This window comes from Rhinoderma darwinii, chromosome 3 (genome assembly GCF_050947455.1).
Source record: "Rhinoderma darwinii isolate aRhiDar2 chromosome 3, aRhiDar2.hap1, whole genome shotgun sequence".
NCBI classification, from domain to species: domain Eukaryota; kingdom Metazoa; phylum Chordata; class Amphibia; order Anura; family Rhinodermatidae; genus Rhinoderma; species Rhinoderma darwinii.
In genome coordinates this window covers 350484473-350504427 of record NC_134689.1, presented here as the reverse complement: position 1 = coordinate 350504427, position 19955 = coordinate 350484473, and the positions used below count along the sequence as shown (strand labels likewise).

Genomic DNA, 19955 nt, shown 5'->3' with positions numbered 1-19955 from the left:
CTTGTTGCCCTGTGCAGTGGCATGGCTTAGAGATTCTGGGCCACCCCAACCATCATGTGCAGTAGCTCCAGTTTCGGATCGGCCTTAACGGTGAAGTTACTTTTATAGTAAGATAGCTGTATGTATTATTACATTTATCATGGTTACATGTTATTGTGCAGTTATCATTAACCTGCCATTACAACACTGCTGTTCCATTGGGTCCCCCTCAGGTACCAGGTTCAACTTCTGCACCCCTTCTAGCTATGCCACTGTCTATTCCAGTAGAATACAACTATTTTTACCCAGGTATTTTTTCGTAATTTAAGACTGAAAATAGTACTACTGTAGTGTTCTTTATTTCTAATCTCTTATTAAAACATTTTCTATAACACAAATTTATAATATAGACAAAATTCAGGAGATATAGAAAACTATATTACAGGACGCCCAGGAAAATGTCTGCCCCCATAGCCACAGAACCTCCAGGAACCTTTACATACATTTGTGGGACGGATATTGGCAGCTCTTTTGCTTTCAACCATAGGCTTAGCGCTCCTTTAAAAGCCTCTATATGTCACTTCTTTGTATTGTGTAGCAACCATTTAGACAGTGTTCGCACCAAGGAATTCCAAATCCACCATTACCCAATGTGCCACCAAGGTTGCTGCGTTAACAGTGTTTATTAATGAGCAATGTTGTCCTGCCACGAGCAAATATCAAAGATCAGGAGTCGAGGCCATTATTCCACGGTTAATCTTCTCGCTAGGCAGGATCAGCTGACTGTGCTATCAATAATGGTTGGATCGGAGCCAGTATAGTCTAGTTAACCATTTTTTAACTCATATGTAGTGATCATTTTGAGCAAAAAAGTATTGCATACAAGTGACTGACAAGAGAACTAATAAATGGGGAAAAAAAAAATAAAAAAAAATAGTGTGGAAAATGCGCTTCCAGCATCAATCATTATGCCTTCATAAGGACTGGCGGGTTTATTGGCAAAAATCACAGTTCTGGTAGCAAAAATTTACAAAAACAAAATTATAACTCAGACTTGAGACGTTCTGCTATATCTTCTTGGTCAATCTGTCCATCCTTTCCATACCAGCGATGGTAAGATAAAAGGGCAACATTCTTTGCAGAGATGGCACTCATCTCCATGGCACTGGCTGCCCACTCTATACTGTTGACATAATAAATGCCACGGTGCAGTACTACAGGAGGTAGTTTTTCTGGTGGGGAGTACTTGGGATAAGCCAACCATTTCTTTACAATGACTGCATGATACAACTCAAACAATAGCCGCAACCGTTCATCTGTGAGGGGCTCTGGGGAGAAAACTTTCCAGACTTTAATATCGGAAGCTTTGGAAATTTCAGATTCAGTTACTGGTTTCACTGGAGACACAAGGCCAATGCTATTGATGAAAAGGTTAGGTTTATCAGTGGTTAAGATTTCTGATAAATAAGACTGACACGGCTTTGGGCAACCAAAGAAAGAAGTGTTGAGCCGTCCATGCACAAAGGTGGCCACCGTCTGATGGTAGGGCTTGGAAAAAGTGTCAATTGGTTGGTCAAAGCCTAGGAATTTAATGTTGCCAATTTCTTTACCAAGTGGAGTTGCGATGACTACAATATCATACATGTCCAGTATGGGGCCTCTGCTGGTCTCATAATTTACTTCATACAGTCTCACTGTACTTCCTGAAAAAAAGGAAAAAACAATTACAGGTATAGACTGATAAAAAAAATATATACATTTATAAAATACTCACATGGCTTGTAATAAACAAATTCATAATTCACATGTATGAGATTCAGCTGCAAACGGAACCATAACTAACCGTCATGCATAAAGTGGTTGTCTCCGTATAGACATTTATGACATATTACTAGGACATGCCAAAGTCTAATTGGCATTGGGCCGACCGATAACTTTCCCACTTGACAATCTCTAGCACGAAGCGGCAGTGGCGCTAGGAAAGCCGTGCCTTTTAACATCCACACATGCACTTTTGACCGGTGATGTTATGGTCTAATTAGATACCACATGACCCATGTTTCTATTTAAAATCGGCTTGAACACGTAATTAGTACCGCTGGAGAAAGCTATTTACGCAAAACGCACATTGGGGTGCTACACTGGGCGGTTTGAACAACTGATAAATATAGGTAAGACTGCACTTTACTATTTGATCTGTCCGGACCTTGTGGGTTTCCACAAGATCCTTCTTAAAATTGCATGTCTGTGATCTTATTTTAAATGATACATAATAAAATAGATTTTTATAACGATACCGTGGAGAGTAAATGACTTCCTTTTTTTTTTTGGTCAAATGTAGATTATATATTGGATTTTCTATTTGTTACGGTGAGTTACTATGGAGGAGGGGAGGGGTGGTATGACACAAGTATGAAGCACCCAGCCCAAATATTAAAGAGGCTCTGTCACCACATTATAAGTGCCCTATCTCCTACATAAGGAGATTGGCGCTGTAATGTAGATAACAGCAGTGCTTTTTATTTAGAAAAACGATTTTAAAACACTTTAGCATAAAGCTAAAAATCGCTCATAATGAGTTTCTGAAGGCACAAGTGGACGTGTTTTACTGTAGACCAAGTAGGCGTTGTACAGAGGAGTGTATGACGCGGACCAATCAGCGTCATGCACTTCTCCACATTCATTTACACTGCACTAGCGATATAGTTATATCGTTATGTGCAGCTACATACACAAACACTAACATTACTGCAGTGTCCGGATAATGAATATACATCACTACCAGCCAGGATGTGATGTTTATTCAGAATCCTGGCACTTCTGAATCTTTTCTGTGAGATTCCAGCAAGGCAAGTGTAATCTCGCGAGATTACGACGTAACCTGTCATTTCAAACGAGATTACGCTTGTCTTCCTGGAATCTCACAGAGACGCTACAGACATGTCAGGATTCTGAATAAACATCACATCCAGGCTGGTAGGGATGTATATTCATTATCAGGACACTACAGAAATATTAGTGTTTGTGTATGTGGCTGCACATAGCGATATAACTATAACGCTAGTGCAGTGTAAATGAATGGAGAGACACGTATGACGCTGATTGGTCAGCGTCATGCACTCATCTGTACAATGCCCACTTGGGCATTAAGAAACTCATTAGCATAAAGCTAAAAATCGCTCATAAAGTGGTAAAAATAAATCATTTTTCGAAATAAAAAGCATTACTGTCACCTACATTACAGCACCGATCACATTATGTAGGAGATAGGGCACTTATAATGTGGTGACAGAGCCTCTTTAAAGGAACAGTGTCATCACAAATTATTTTTTTATATGTTAAAGATGTTAGTGCTTTATTAAAAACGTTTATATTCATTTGTGTGTTTGTGTTTTACTTTTTCTTATTTTTACACTTTTTCTTCCCTATGGGGGCTGCCATTTTTTGTTCCATTTCTGTATGTGTCGATTAACGACACATACAGACATGGAATACAGCAGCCACAGTCCCATAGGGACTGCGAACGGGGCCCGTCCCATTGACTTCAGTGTACGGCGTCTGTGTGGGAACTGCGCATGCGCCGCTCCCACACAGTCCAATTCAAAATTGGCGCCGTCCGGCGCCAATTTCCTGTGGACCGGAAGTCGCGGCCGGACAGTAATATTACTACTTCCGGTCGCGGCTTCCGGATTTGTGCACTTGGACCAGCGGCAGCAAATGGAGCGGACGGGCCGGAGGGAGCCGCGGCGGCAGGAGCAGGTAAGAGATTTCAATGTATGTTCGTGTTTGTGTGTGTTTACTACTGTATGTAAACCTACTACACTGTGTGTTAGCTCAAAAAATGGCGACACACAGTGTAGGAGGTTACACCGTTCAAACCCCTCGTTTATCCCGGCACTAGCCAGGATAAAGGAGGGGGGGATGCTGAGAGCTCACTAGAGCGAGGGCTTTTTACCCAATTTTGCAATGCTGCAATTTTGGGAATAGCTCCATCTAGTGACCAAAAATGGGTAGTATTATAAATTAGAATTAATTTATAATATTTCCTGACTCGTGAAAAAAATAAAAAAAAATTGAACAATGTTTAATCACCCACACACTAAATGTTTAATTTAAAAAAACAAAAACATGTTTTTCTGGCAACACATTCCCTTTAATGCTTTGTCCTGTGAGATTTAGGTTTATGATTCCCAAGCCTTTGTTGTGCCAGGAGATAAGCTGCTGCCAGAACTATCTGATAGTGGTTGGTCTTCTGCCCTTTAAGATAAACATGGGAGGATGAGGGAGAACGCGGTCAGCTAACAAGTCTTCAAACGACAACTACATAATGTTTATGGCCAGCTTTACAGAAACACCCAGAGGTTTCCCTTACTACCCCTATAAATATTCATGGAGCCACGTTGATTAAGATACACAATTAAAATTCAAGAGTATAACAAACTATCCCCTACACAGTGCAAAAAATTTATTATCGCATTTTGGTATGGGTGGTTCAAAAACATTCATAAAGACCATTTTTTTCAATGTTCTTTAAAGAGGATCTGTCACCAGATTATCAAATCCCTATCTCCTATTGCATGTGATCGGGTGAATGGCCCACTTCCATATGAAAAAGTCCTATATCACCACCGTAAATGTCCTACCAAATTCGATAAGATATGGGCTCCCTGGTGCGCCGTCTCTGACACTACTAACTAGATGACTGAGCGGATGTAACGCGACTGTTATACTTATATTGCCAATTTCACATGTATACTTGCTATGCTAATGTATCTGAATTGTAAGATGTACACGGAGTTGACTGTTTCTGTTGATTGTTAGGTGGTTTTGCCTTTGTATTTGTAACTAAATATTATAAATAAACCAAATTTAAAAAAAAAAAAAAAAAAAAAAAGGATCAGTGGAAAGTTTGTATATGCTGTATGAGTGAATGGGATATTCACAAGTCCAATAAAAATTGATAAGTTAAACACTAATATATATGTACCCAAAACTAGTGTCTAAAACATCTACAACAAGTCCTGCAAAAAGCAAGGCCTCATATAGCTACATTAACCTCTTAAGGATGCAGCCTAGTTTGGGCCTTAAAGAGGCTCTGTCACCAGATTTTGCAACCCCTATCTGCTATTGCAGCAGATCGGCGCTGCAATGTAGATTACAGTAACGTTTTTATTTTTAAAAAACGAGCATTTTTGGCCAAGTTATGACCATTTTCGTATTTATGCAAATGAGGCTTGCAAAAGTACAACTGGGCGTGTTGAAAAGTAAAAGTACAACTGGGCGTGTATTATGTGCGTACATCGGGGCGTGTTTACTACTTTTACTAGCTGGGCTTTCTGATGAGAAGTATCATCCACTTCTCTTCAGAACGCCCAGCTTCTGGCAGTGCAGATCTGTGACGTCACTCACAGGTCCTGCATCGTGACGGCACCAGAGGCTACAGTTGATTCTGCAGCAGCATCAGCATTTGCAGGTAAGTAGCTACATCGATTTACCTGCAAACGCCGATGCTGCTGCAGAATCATCTGTAGCCTCTGGTGCCGATGTGTCCTCGCTCGTCTGACACGATGCAGGACCTGTGAGTGACGACACAGCGTGATCTCTGGAGAACACGGCTGTGTCTGCACTGCCAGAAGCTGGGCGTTCTGAAGAGAAGTGGATGATACTTCTCATCAGAACGCCCAGCTAGTAAAAGTAGTAAACACGCCCCGATGTACGCACATAATACACGCCCAGTTGTACTTTTACTTTTCAACACGCCCAGTTGTACTTTTGCAAGCCTCATTTGCATAAATACGAAAATGGTCATAACTTGGCCAAAAATGCTCGTTTTTTAAAAATAAAAACGTTACTGTAATCTACATTGCAGCGCCGATCTGCTGCAATAGCAGATAGGGGTTGCAAAATCTGGTGACAGAACCTCTTTAAGGCTCAGAGCCCATTTTTTAAATCTGACATATTTCACTTTATGTGGTAATAACTTCGGAATGCTTAAACCTATCCAAGCGATTCGGAGATTGTTTTCTCGTGAGACATTGGGCTTTATGTTAGTGGTAAAATCTGGTCGATATATTCAGTGTTTGTGAAAAATTACAAAATTTAGAAAAAAAAAAAAAGCATTTTTTTGAATTTAAATGCATCTGCTTGTAAAACAGATGGTTATACCACCCAAAATAGTTACTAGTTCACATTTCCCATATGTCTACTTTAGATTGGCATCGTTTTTTGAACATTCTTTTATTTTTCTTGGACATTACAAGGCTTAGAACATAAACAGCAATTTCTCATATTTTTAAGAAAATTTCAAAAGCCTTTTTTTAAAGGTACCTCTTGAGTTCTGAAGTGGCTTTGAGGGGCCTATTAGAATCCCCCATAAACATTTTTTAACCCTTTAGGCGTTGCAAAGTGGAGGTGAAATTTGCAAATTTCATTTTTCTTGCTAAATGTCAATTTTATGCCATTTTTTTCTGTAACACAGAAGGTTTTATCAGAGAAACACTACTAAATATGTATTGTCCAGATTCTGCAGTTTTAAGAAATGTCCCACATGTGGCTCTAGTGTTTTCGTGGACTAAAACACAAGCCCCAGAAGAAAAAAATGCACCTAGTGCATTTTGGGCCTCTTTTTTATTAGAATATATTTTAGGCAGCATGCCAGGTTTGATGAGATGCCAAAACAGTAAAAATCCCCCAAAAGTGACCCCATTTTGGAAACTACACCCCTCAAGGAATTCATTTATGGATTTTGTGACCATTTGGACTCCACAGTTTTTTTTCACAGAATTTATTTGAATTGGGCTGTGAATTAAAACAAATTTAATTTTTTCCAATAAGATGTCTTTTCGGCTCAAAATTTCTTATTTTCACAAGAAATAAAATACCCCTTTTTGTTGCCCAATTTGTCCAGAGTGCGGCAATACCCAAATTGTGGTGATAAACTGCCGTTTGGGCCGATGGGAGGGCTCAGAAGGAAAGGACCACCATTTGGCCTACTGGGGATTTTCTGGTGCGAAGTCATGTATGCAGAAGCCCCTGAGGTACCAGTACAGTTGAAACCCCTGCAAAGTGACCCAGTTTTAAAAACTACACCCCTTAAGACATTCATCTAGAGGTGTAGTGAGCATTTTGACCGGAGACATACACCCCATAAACTGTAATGTGGGTTCTCCTGGGTATGGCAATACCCTACATGTGGCTGTTATCAGCTGCCTGGGCACACAGCAGGGCTCAGAAGGGAAAGACGAGGGGGGATAAGCTGTGCGGAGGGCATCAGGGTAAGTAAAACTGGGGTAGATTAAAAATCATGGGGTGTATGATAAATTTTAAAACACTTTCATACAGAGCCCTGGTTTTTCGGGACACGTGTCACATTGATATATTGTGTCCTCCCTTATCCCCCTCTTACAGCAGACTTTGCACCTTTTTGACTTTTTCCCCTTCTTGCCGGGTTGGGGAACTTCTCCTGGAAAGTGTTGCCCTGGTACGAGGCGTGTGGCCTCGACTCCAGAAGTACTGGGTGCCCCCCTTGTTGGTCCCTAAAGATTTGGTTCTTGATAACCACCTCTTGAAATTCCAGGAAAGTTCCCGTCTGGCCTGCACTTCGACGCAGCACGTACGCATTGTACAAAGCCATCTGTATGATGTGCCCGGCCAGCTTCTTATACCACACCGCATGGCGCTGTAGGGCTTCAGGATTTGATCTGACAAGTCCACCCCTCCCATGTACCTATTGTAGTCCAGGATGCAGTCTGGTTTGGGGGTCTCTGTACTGGTACCTCGTACAGGTACATGGATACTGGTGTGGCCATGTATTGTTGTCAACACAAGGACATCTCTCTTGTCTTGTACTTGACACACAATATGTTGCTGGTATAATGTGCCCTGCTCTCACCCCTTCTGGGTGTTTGCCCAAGCAGAGTCTTATGGAGGCCTCTCAGATTTCTTCTAGCAGTGCCGCATGACTTCTGGAAGCGAGGCAGTTGAAGAGCGGGACGCTGGTGTAAAAATTATCCAGCTAGAGGTGGTAACCCTGGACCAGCAGTGGGTGCACCAAATCCCACACAATTTTTGCATTAACTCCCAGTAAGAGGGGGCATTCTGGGGGCTGAATACTGCTGTCCTTCCCTTCCCTTCATATATCCTAAATATGTAGGTATACCCTGATGCACTCTCGCACAGCTTATACATCTTCACGCCATACCTTGCCTTCTTACTCGGCAGGTACTGGCGGAATTGAAGCCTCCCTTTAAAATGTACCAGGGACTCATCAATAGAAATACACTTCTCGGGGTGTATGCTTGGGAAAACCGGGCACTGAAATGGTCTAATAGGGGTCTCCGTTTATACAAACGGTCAAAACTGGGGTCATCTCGGGGTGGGCACGGCTCATTATCAGTATAATGTAAGAAGCGAAGTATTGCCTCATTTTTTTTTAGGTTCCAGTTCAGTTCTGAAGTTGCTTTGGGGAACCTATATATTAGAAACCCCTATCAAAACCCCATTTTAGAAACTAGACCCCTCAAAGTATTCACAACAGTATTTAGAAAGTTTATTAACTCTTTAGGTGTTTCACAGAAATTTAACGCAAAGTAGAGGTGAAATTTACATATTCATTTTTTTTGTCAGAAAATCCTTTTTATTCCTTTTTCTGTAAAACAGAAGGATTTACCAGAGAAACGCAACTCAATACGTATTGCCCAGATTCTGCAGTTTTGAGAAATATCCCACATGTGGCCCTCGGGCGGTAATGGACTGAAGCACCGGCCTCCGAAGCAAAGGAGCACCTAGTGGATTTTGAGGCCTCCTTTTTATTAGGCACCATGTCCGGTTTGAAGGGGTCTTCTGGTGCCAAAACAGTGGAATCCCCCCCCAAAAGTGACCATTTTGGAAACTAGGCGTGCATGCCACACTTTGATCAGTTTAGTTTTTATTCTATTTTTAGGTGGCGTGGTGACTAAAAAGCAGCGATTCTACTATTATTTTTTTATTTAAAAAAATTTACAGCGTTCACCATGCGCTATAAATGACATTCACTTTATTCTGCGGGGCGATACGATTACGGCGATAGTTTTTTTTTATGTCTTATGGCGTTTGCACAATAAAATATTTTGTAAAAAATCACTCACTTTTTGTGTTACCATATTCTAAGAGCCATAACTTTCTTTTTCCATCAATAATGCCGTGCGAGGACTTATTTTTTGCGTAACGAACTGTAGTTTCGATCAGCACCATTTTTAGGTACATGCGACTTTTTGATCTCTTTTTATTCCATTTTTTGGGAGGTGAAGTGACCAAACAATTGTGATCCTGGTACGGTTTATTATTATTTTCTTTTACGGTGTTTTATCGCGCGGGATAAATAACAAAATAGTTTTATAGTTCAGGCCGTTACGGACACGGCGATACCAATTATGTATAGTTTGTTTATTTATTTTTAATAATAATAAAGGACTGATAAGGGAAAAAGAGGGATTTTTACTTTTATTGCTGTTAAAACTTTTATTTTCTTATTTTTACACAACTTTTTTTTTTCTTTGTCCCACTAGGGAACTTGAGGGCAGGAGGCCCTGATCGCAATTCTAATACACTGCACTACATGCGTAGTGCAGTTTATTAGAGCTGTAAGCTACTCGCTGACAGCAAGCATAGTGGGTCCTGACTTTTGTCAGGATCCACTAGGCTTCTGTAGATAGCATAGCCGGGCGCCATTGTTAGGCGTCCGGTTGCCATAGCAACCATCGCTGCCCAATGTCATGTAGCGGGCGGTTGATGGTGGTTTAACCCCTAAGAAGCTGCGATCGCTATTGAACGCGCCTTTTAAGGGGTTAATCAGCGGGGGCACAACGATCGGTCCCCGCTATAGGAGCTGCGGCAACTGCTGTACGAGACAGCAGCTGTCACAGCTCCTGTATGTGTCGGGAAGACGGCCGAAATGGCCGTTCCTCCAGCGACGTACTATTCCGTCATAGAGCGCCAACAATACAGCTACCATGACCTAATACTACGTCTGAGCGCGAAGGGGTTAAGGTAACAATTTAAAAAAAAAAAAAGTTATACCCCAAAACCACATTTATACTATATTAGCGTGACTTTTCAAATCCTTGTTGGTTAATTGAATCACCTCAGCCATGGAGTCCTCCGCAAAGGATATCGAAACTTACCTGACTTTGAGGGACGAACCTTTTCTTGCACAGAGGTAACAGTGCCCTGAATTAGCTGGGCCTTTGAAGCATAGAGAAGCCCAGAGCAAACTAACTTGTTACCCCCTTCCACTGCCCATAGTCCTGAAGAAGTACCAGCTAGAGACACTGCCCCTAGAAGAGAAAACATTTAGGAATAACAAGATAAGTAAAATAACCAAAATAAAAAGATCACTCAGCATATCAAGTGTTAAAACTTCTATTAGTATGGTAATATCAACAGTAATACTTAGTTTAGTACAGATTTTCAGTCTCAGTGGTAAGCAAAAATATTTCAATCCACTGACCGCTTGCAAAGGTTTTAAAAATTGTAAGTATTTTAAATACAAGACTTTAATTACTAAAAGTATATTAGAAAAATTAAGCTTTATTTAAATAAGATTACACAGCCCCTTCGAAGGTAACACTAAATATAGAAAATACCCCTCTCACAAACTCTGAGGGTAAGGCAACTGGCTGCAGCAGGAGCTCTCCGCCACTGCTGTGATATCAAACCAGGCACACTAAAGGTACTTTTACAACGGCTAAGTTTGGCAGGTGCAACAAGCGCCGATCAACGAGACAGCTCAACGGTCAGCACTCTTTTGCTCCTTTCACAAGGAGCTAGTATGGGGACGAGCGATCGTTACTCCGATCGCTCATCCCCATACATTTGTATCATGTCGGCAGGTCGTCTCCCTGCTTACACAAGGAGATGTGCTGCCGACAACGATAATATTTTACACATTTAAAACGATACAATCAGCTGATCACGGATTTGCTTTATTTTGTAGGTGTAACTTTCCCTCTGGTTAGAACTCTTACCAACAAAGCCGTTGACTTCAGCTCCTTGTCCATAGTTAACTCTCATAGCAGGAACCACTATTTCATCGATGAACCTCTGAGAGAAACCAGATTTCTGCATAGCTTCATCTATGGTCCTATTTACCTTTGTGATGAAATCATTTCCACCCATGGCATGAAGCAAAAATTCTGTGCTGGAGAACGAATAGTCAAAGGTCTGATATCGGTAAATCCTGCCAACAGTAGAAACAGAGATCAGTCATGTGCTTAACTCAACTACATCTTCAGGCTGGGAAAAGTTTCCAATTCTCAAAAAGAAACACAGTTTTCCGTCTGGGTATCCTACCCAGAAAATTAACTAGAACAAGGTCTGCTGGGCTATGTTATGGAAGGCCAATTCACACAAAGAGATTGCCAAAAAGCAATTGCCAAGTAGCAATATAGTTTTGTTTGTTCAATACTTCTTGTATGTAAAGAAATAACATTTCTAAATATAATTCCATCAAAGATGAACTATATGGTTAGTGATAATTTTGCTGTTTGGGCTATGACCTATCTAAAAATACTTAGAATTATTCGTATCACAACAATAATCTTTTCAGGTTACCAGAATTTTACGTGGTTGCAGAGACACGGGGGGAACTTATAAAGACTGGTGTTTCATATGCCAGTCTTAGGCCGGGTCCACACAATGTAATTACTGAAAATTTTCTGCAACGTATTTCATTGTGGAAAATCCACAGCATAATGCAGTAGCAGCAGAGTGGATGACATCTGAACAATTCTCAGTCACACGCTGCATAAAATATCAGCTGAAAAAACGTTCAGAAAATCGCCCAGATCGCTCTCCTTCTGCGTCCAGCCCGGCCTCCAGGGATGACGTTTCATCCCATGTGACTTCTGCAGACACATGGAATGAAACGTCATCCCATGAAAGGATGGGCCGCAAGACGTCAGAGGGACGCGTCGCTATGGCTAAGGGGAAGTATAGACTTTTTTTTTTTTTACATGCAGTTTGCTGCAGTGGACATTCCAGCCAAAAAACTGCAACACAATTTGGTGCAGTTTGTCGGCCAGAGTTCCCTGCGGGGACCAGGGCGGATACCCGGTGTACTTTTACGAAACATATCTGCCCTGTGTGAACATACGCTTAGGGTAGGTTTCCACAGGCAGGAGACGCTGCAGAATCTTAAAAAAAATGGTTTTAAAAAAAGTGCAGGTAAATCAGTCACAGAAATCTTCGGCATATATGCACAGCAAAAGAGAACTATTGCTGCAAAAATGCTGCGAATTTTCCGCAGCGGTTTTAGCATGAAGAATTATAGAAAACTTTATGTTCACCTGTAGATTTTCTTCATTTTTTACTGCGATTCCACAACAGAAGTGATGTACATACTGCAACACAACTAAACTTGCGATTAAGTGCGGAATTTTTGATGGACAAGTCTATGGACAAAACATGCAGCATCTCCGCACAGAATCTGCAGCATTAAAGGGGTTTTGCCATGAAGAACATTTATGACATATCCACTGTACATCCAAAAAAAAGGGAGTGAGGCAGCACAGGTCCCGAGTCAAAGAGATGGTCCCACGCTGTCAAAATCGGACGAGCCAAATCCGATATGTTGCAATAATCATGGAATAAATGTGTAGACAGCAGCACACATCACGAGGAGTAAAGTCAAAAAGGTAAATCTATTGTCAAAGCATCAGACAAGCAACATATCTGAAGCTTCAGGATTGAGAAAGACCCTTCACATAATATGGGTCGAAACGTTGCTCGTCTGATGCTTTGACAATAAATTTACCTTTTTGACTTTACTCCGAGATGTGTGCTGCGGTCTACACGTTTATTCCATAATTATAAAATGGTTCTAGCGATCAGTGGGGGTCATAGCGGCCAGACCCCTGTAGATGAGACACTGGTGGTATAACCTAGCAAAATAGCACCAGTGTCTATGAGAAGACAAGTTCTTTAAAGAGGCTCTGTCACCACATTATAAGTGCCCTATATTGTACATGATGTGATCGGCAATGTAATGTAGATAACAGCAGTGTTTTTTATTTAGAAAAACGATCATTTTTGACGGAGTTATGACCTATATTATTTTTATGCTAATGAGTTTCTCAATGGACAACTGGGCGTGTTTTACATTTTGACCAAGTGGGCATTGTGGAGAGAAGTGCATGACGCTGACCAATCAGTGACCAATCCGCGTCATACACTTCTCTCCATTCATTTACACAGCACATAGCGATATAGCTATATCGCTATGTGCAGCCACATACACACACTATAACGCTACTCATGTGTCCTGACAATGAATATACATGACCTCCAGCCAGGACGTGATGTGTATTCAGAATCCTGACCACTTCTCTGCGAGTTACAGCATAGCAGGCGTAGTCTCCCGAGATTACACTGTAAACTGTCATTTACAGCGAGATCTCGCTGTGCTGCAGTCTCACACAGACGCTACAGAAGTAGTCAGGATTCTGAATACACATCACGTCCTGACTGGAGGTAATGTATATTCATTGACAGGACACTGCTGTAATGTTATAGTGTGTATATTTGGCTGTACATAGCGATATAGCAATATTCGCTATGTGCAGAGTAAATGAATGGAGAGAAGTGTATGACGCCGATTGGTCACTGATTGGTCAGCGTCATACACTTCTCTCCACAACGCCCACTTGGCCATATAGTAAAACACGCCCAGTTGTCCATTGAGAAACTCATTAGCATAAAGCTAAAATAGGTCATAACTCCGTCAAAAATGATCGTTTTTCTAAATAAAAAACACTGCTGTTATCTACATTACAGCGCCGATCATATCATGTACAATATAGGGCATTTATAATCTGGTGAAAGAGCCTCTTTAAATGACTTAGCATTTGCCAGTTGAAGTGAAATGCCACATTTAGCGCCACGTCAAAGAATAATTCAGGTGGTTTTAATACACAGTCGGTCAGTCAGATAGCAACGTACAGATGCGTTCCAGCAACATCAAACAATGCAAGTTATTCTGTGTGTATATGTGGGTGTGTATATATAAAATGTATACCTCATGAATTTATCCAAAATGTCTTCCACCCACATGTACATCCGCAGGAAGTTGAGACCATAGTTCCAAAGCATTTTGATGACATTTACCAAAAACCATTCACTCTCTTGAAAAACAAACTCATCCCCATTATAGATCGCAACCAGATTTCCACTCGGTGAGCGAGTATTGAGACCTAGGGGCAAAAAATAATTCATAGGTTACATTCTGGTCCTCCAGCCGGTGTCCTCAGACCTCCTCACATGGGGTTTTCGGTTTGTCAGTCTGCACCAAGGACAAGAGGCCGTGAAGACTCATTAGCTGGACATCTTATTACCTGAAATCCAAGTTTATTACCAGCCCACAGACTGCAACTAAACATAATACACTATGACAGTGTCCAGAAGGACTGGATTATTGAAAGGGACATAAGGAGGGTGTCTGCTGCACAGGTGTGTGTATATATATATATATATATATATACACACACACACACACACACACACACACACACACACACATATATACACACACCGCCCATTTTGAAGCAGATGTTCATTGGCTCAGGGTAGTGCCGATATATAAAGCAGCCGCCCAGCGATTTTGCCCCGGTCTGTGACTGCGCTCACTACCACTTATTATAGACTATAGTTAGACTTTTATGTGGTACTCACCCAGCTCCTTTACAAATGTTTTCATGTGAAGATTCAGGGGGTGTATCACTGCCCCCCCAGCTTCATAATGGTTCCCTTCCATCTCTATGGTTGACAGACGGCCTCCTACATCTCCCTTTTCAAATACGTCAATCTGGACATGCTTTCCAAACTTCTGGCGCAGGAAATAAGCCGCGGATGTCCCGCCAATCCCAGCTCCTACAACAGCTGTAAGGATAAAGCATATTGGATTCTACATTTCAGTATATGCACCAAACTGATGAAAATAATCCCCACAGTGAAAAAACTCAATTTTACTCTAAAGGCTATGACCACTTTCGCAACCATTTTTTTTTTTTTACATTTTATTGTTCCAATGCAATAAAAAAAATTAAGCATCTTTGCAAATAGTACTAATAAAAATGTATTCTAGCTTTGGGCCTACAGTTCCTATGCAGACCTGTGTGTCTCCATGGTAACAGTCTACAAAGAAACCTCTACATACATTTGGTAGGTTAACAAGTAGTAAGGGACAGATACAGTCAAAATGACTGCATGGTCAGACTACACAGGGCTTGTTTGTAGTTGGTTACCATGGAGACACATGCTTAGCAGCTGTAGACTCAAAACGAAGATCTTAAAGTCTATTTGCAAAGTTGATTCATATTTCAGTTTAGATGCATTGGAACAATAAAAAAAATGGTTATGAGATCTACCACAAGATCTACTTTATTTTAAAGATGACAAATCTTATTTATAAACATTGATGAATCTGATGACCGGGCAGTAAAGCAGCCTCAGGCTTTGATCCTGTAAGGCCTCATGCCCACATCAGTAGTCTGGTCAGAATTTTGCTTCAGTATTTGGAAGCCAAAACCAGGAGCGGGTCCAAAACATGGAAGAGGTGCAAATCTTTCCATTATAGGTTTTCTCTGTTTATGTTCCACTTCTGGTTTTGGCTTCCAAATACTGACGTGTGCATGAGGCCTTACTTCAAGTGATCATTGCCCAGCATAGAAATGTTTTTCACAGTTTAATGTACCCTTAAGTGCCTTTTATAAAAAAAAAAAAAATTAAGGTAGGTCTTAAAGGTAGGCTGCTGCAATAAGCGGGGGTTGGGCTGAATCAGAAGCTCTAGATCAGGAGGGAGTCTATGAGATCAGTAAGGCACTCCCTTTTCCCCATTTCAGGACAGTACAGAACTGCTGTGAATTTGTCAGCCAAGTCCCAGAACTATTAACTCAGCTCATTCAGGCCCTGACGTGTAACGTTACAGTATATGTATAATCAAAGGAGGACTCCAACTAACTTGTGGCAGCGCTGAAGGACAGAATTATTCTATACTCATTCCACGTTACACCAAAACACGTCGTTTTATATGGAGAAAAACTTTCAATGCCCAGGTTACATTATCCCATATAGGAAGCCCTATATGGTGACGACTTGTCCGTACTGACGTCACGTGACTGATCTACAAGTATTAGTCAAGTGCTATTATATGGAGAGCTCATGTGACATCACGATGGACAACGCTGAACCCCACGACTGTGGAGGGTTAAACATAGGTGACTGGCTGAGTATCTGTAATAAATATACAACATAAATACAGATCGTGCAGATTTGTTGTATCCAAAAATAATAATTCCTAGAAAACAGTTAAAGATTAAATTAAATAGTGGCCTTTTAGCAATTGTATCGTCACGCGCCAGCCACTATTCTACACATTAGAAAAAGAATCATTGAACTCCGGCGGGTTTCCCCATAATGTCCTGCAGACCGCCTTCCCAAAATGCACTGCAGTTATCCTTACCGCTACCCATATACACTATATGGACAAAAGAATTGGGACACAACTCTAAATCATGGAATTCAGGTGTCTGGAGAATGACAGGAGAACGTTACCTGTCTGATGTTATTGTGCCAACTGTAAAAAGTTTGGTGGTGGAGGGAGAATGCTATGGGGTTGTTTTTCAGGGGTTGACCTAGGCCCCTTTGTTCTAGTGAAGGGAAATCTTAATTATTCAGAATATCAAGACATTTTGGACAATTGTAGCTTCCAACTTTGTGGGAACAGTTTGGGGAAGACCCTTTTCTGTTCCAACATGAATGTTCCCAGTGCACAAAGCCAGGTTCATAAATACATATTTGGTTGATTTCAGAAGAACATGACTGACCCACACAGAGCCGTGACCTCAGCCCCAAACACTTTTGGGATAAACTAAAACAAAACAAAGTGTCTGACCTCAAAAAGAGTGCAAGCTGTTTTAGCTGCAAAGGGGGGGGGGGGGGACACGGACCAACTCCATATTAATGCCTATGGATTTAGAATGGGACGTCATAAAAGCTCCTGTAGGTGTGATGTGTATGTGTCCCGATACTTTTCTCCTTATAGTCCTATGTTGCGGTCTCGTTTATATTGCTAATGCTGGCGTAATGTTAAAAAAACTTGAAAAGGGGTTTGATACAGTCCTAGAAAACAGAGTCAGGAATGAGTTTTCAGGGCACTTGCTATTTGTGGCTAAATTTGATTCGGAGAACCAATTTGACCGTATCGGACCCAAAAATTTTTGGGTAAATTCGCTCATCCCTAGAGGTGACCCACGACACACTGTTCCACCATCTCCTCCATGTTGCAGAAGTTACTATCTTATATTTCCTATAGACAATCAGCTGCCAGTGAATACTTATCGGGGCAAACATCAGAGGAGCCTGAGACTGAAGTATCTTTTAGGTGAACTGTGCACACAGCGTATTTGTGGTGGTCTTTCAGATCTGGAGTCCACACTGAAAATCCATAGCAAACTACAGTACAATGCAAGTAGGTGAGGTTTTACAAAACCCAATTTAGATACATTGAAAAAAGTAAGGCCTCATGCACACGACCATAGCCATGATTTCCGGGTCGGCCGGCTGTGGGGTGTCACCCGCAAGCAGCCTGCAAATCGCGGGCCGTGCACATGGCCGTATGCATTATTTTCTAGGAGCCTGGACCGCAGAACACGTCCGTAATAAGACATGTCCGTTCTTATTGCAGCCCAGGCTCCTGGGCCATGCACGGACCGTGAAAACCACGGTCGTGTGCATGGGTCCATTGAAATGAATGGGCCCGCAAATCACCCGTGGATTTTCAGGGAAATTGCAGCCGCAAAAGCACGTTCGTGTGCTTCAGGCCTAAATCTGATTGTAGGTACACATACGTAGCACATTACTGGCATTTTCAAACACAAAGCATTGCCTATTTGTTGCAGAATTTTGCTGCAGACTTTACCCATTACAATACCAAGAGTGAAATCAGTGGCCAAATCCACAGGAATCTGCAATCAAATCTGCCCTATTACCTCAATCACTCCCACTTGTAAGTCCTTGTGCACACAGTACAGATTTTCTGCAGATTTTGCGTGCGATTTTTAAGCAAAAAAGGGAATAGGAGAGCAGACCTATAAGGACTTCCTTTATCTATTTCTTTTGTTTAGGTTCCGTTCCTGGCTGGAAAAAACAAAAATACATGAAAAATCTGCGGCAAATCTGCACTTTGTAAACAAGACCTTATGAAGAAAAAAAAAATCATAGTATGTTCAAGCACAAGCCGCGTCACACAGGGATTCTCCACTAGAAGAATCAAGCAGGCACCATACAGCGGCACAAACTGCCTACAGGTGTGCAAGAGGGCACAGCTACGCAAGAGGGCACGGCTACGCAAGAGGGCACAGCTGCGCAAACTGCCTACAGGTGTGCAAGAGGGCACGGCTACGCAAGAGGGCACGGCTATGCAAACTGCCTACAGGTGTGCAAGAGGGCACGGCTACGCAAGAGGGCACGGCTGCGCAAGAGGGCACGGCTGCGCAAAAGGGCACGGCTACGCAAGAGGGCACGGCTACGCAAGAGGGCACGGCTGCGCAAGAGGGCACAAGTCCACAAGAGGACAAAAGGTCCATGCACACAGGTTTGGTACAGATCTGACCACAATTTTTTGGACTTGTTTGGGAAATCTATTCTATTTCCTTGCTTGACATATTGTTGTGGTGTCATGAACTCTGGAGTTTGTGGGTTTTCAGTATATTGAATGTGCACACACATCATTACAAAGAATTGCTTACTAACTTTAGAAGAGAAACACATATGGGATTGTTTACACTTGACAAAAATTCTTCCATCTATGACCGGATTTGTCCCCTGGATCTCAACGTATCAGAAAAAAAGAGGAACAATCTCCCCCAGTACATGAAATACCCTTTCCATGCAGACCACTGAGATCTACATAACCCCGAGCATTGCTCCATTCTCACCTATCCTGTTGGGTGGATGCCGCAGATCCTGTAACGCTACAGCCCGCAGGCTGCACAGGATGAAGCCGGTCAGCATGGAGGGCACAGCGGCTGAGAGCTTCATGGCGTCTCCCTAACGTTTCCTAGTCCATTAAAATAGTGCGCATGCGCGACTCTCCCACCTCTAGGTGGCGCTGTCAGTCTGGTGTACGTCCTGTGTACTTTGATCCCGCACACGTAACGCACAACACGCTGTATTATTAATTCACCTCCTCAGAAATATCGGGAGCTTTGTGAGAGCAACATACGTGCACTGTAGGAAGGGTCAGAGCTTTTCCCTTTATGATTTTTTTATAATAGATATTTTATTTTAAGAAACTGTTTTTAGTCGGTGGTATACATAGAGCAGAGGGGGCCCCAAAGCTAAACCCCAAATTAGGCCCTGTGCGGATATAATCACACCCAACTGTCCTGAATTAGGAGGGCACCGAGCAGGTTGTCCCCTCACTTCCCATCTCTTGTATGAGGGGAGGGCAGAATTACCCTCCTGCTGTTCCCCTTTCACTTGTTTGGTAAAGTTGCTGTGATGGTGGACAGGAGGAGGAAACGAAATAGGGTGAGAACACACGGCGCGGCGGCTGAAACCGCGCCACATGTGGTAGCAAACAGCCAAACTGATATTGTCGGTAAAATCGCATGCCAATTCACCACCGCCTATGGGCATGGTTTCAGCCACATGCAGCCGCCTCCCCATGTGTTCTCGCCTATAGGGCTAGCCTAAAGGCCATTCGATTAGCCAATTACAGTCACGATTCTCTAGTTTCCAAACTATTGTAGCCATAATTGACCAGTGTGAATAAAGCCGAAGATCAATGATAAACTAAAACGTAATCTTCATTGTTTGTGCCGCCCAAAAAAACTATTATCAGTGACATAATCAGTTTTAATAAGGGAAATCAAACGCGTCTGGTTAGTTTAAAGGGGTTTTCCCATGAAGGATATTTCTGACATATCCACAGTGGCTACTCC

General features: G+C 42.0%; 1 protein-coding gene across 1 annotated transcript; it reads right to left on the bottom strand.

Moving 5' to 3' along the window:
* Positions 1 to 319: 319 nt before the first annotated feature.
* PCYOX1 (prenylcysteine oxidase 1) lies at positions 320 to 19066 on the bottom strand. The gene is made up of 6 exons (XM_075858508.1): positions 18948 to 19066; positions 14683 to 14889; positions 14030 to 14204; positions 10983 to 11194; positions 10140 to 10292; positions 320 to 1682 (listed from the first exon to the last, which is right to left on the bottom strand). Exons 1-6 carry the CDS (start codon positions 19048 to 19050, stop codon positions 1021 to 1023), a joined length of 1512 nt encoding a protein of 503 aa, XP_075714623.1. The 5' UTR covers positions 19051 to 19066; the 3' UTR covers positions 320 to 1020.
* Between the last annotated feature and the right edge of the window lie 889 nt (positions 19067 to 19955).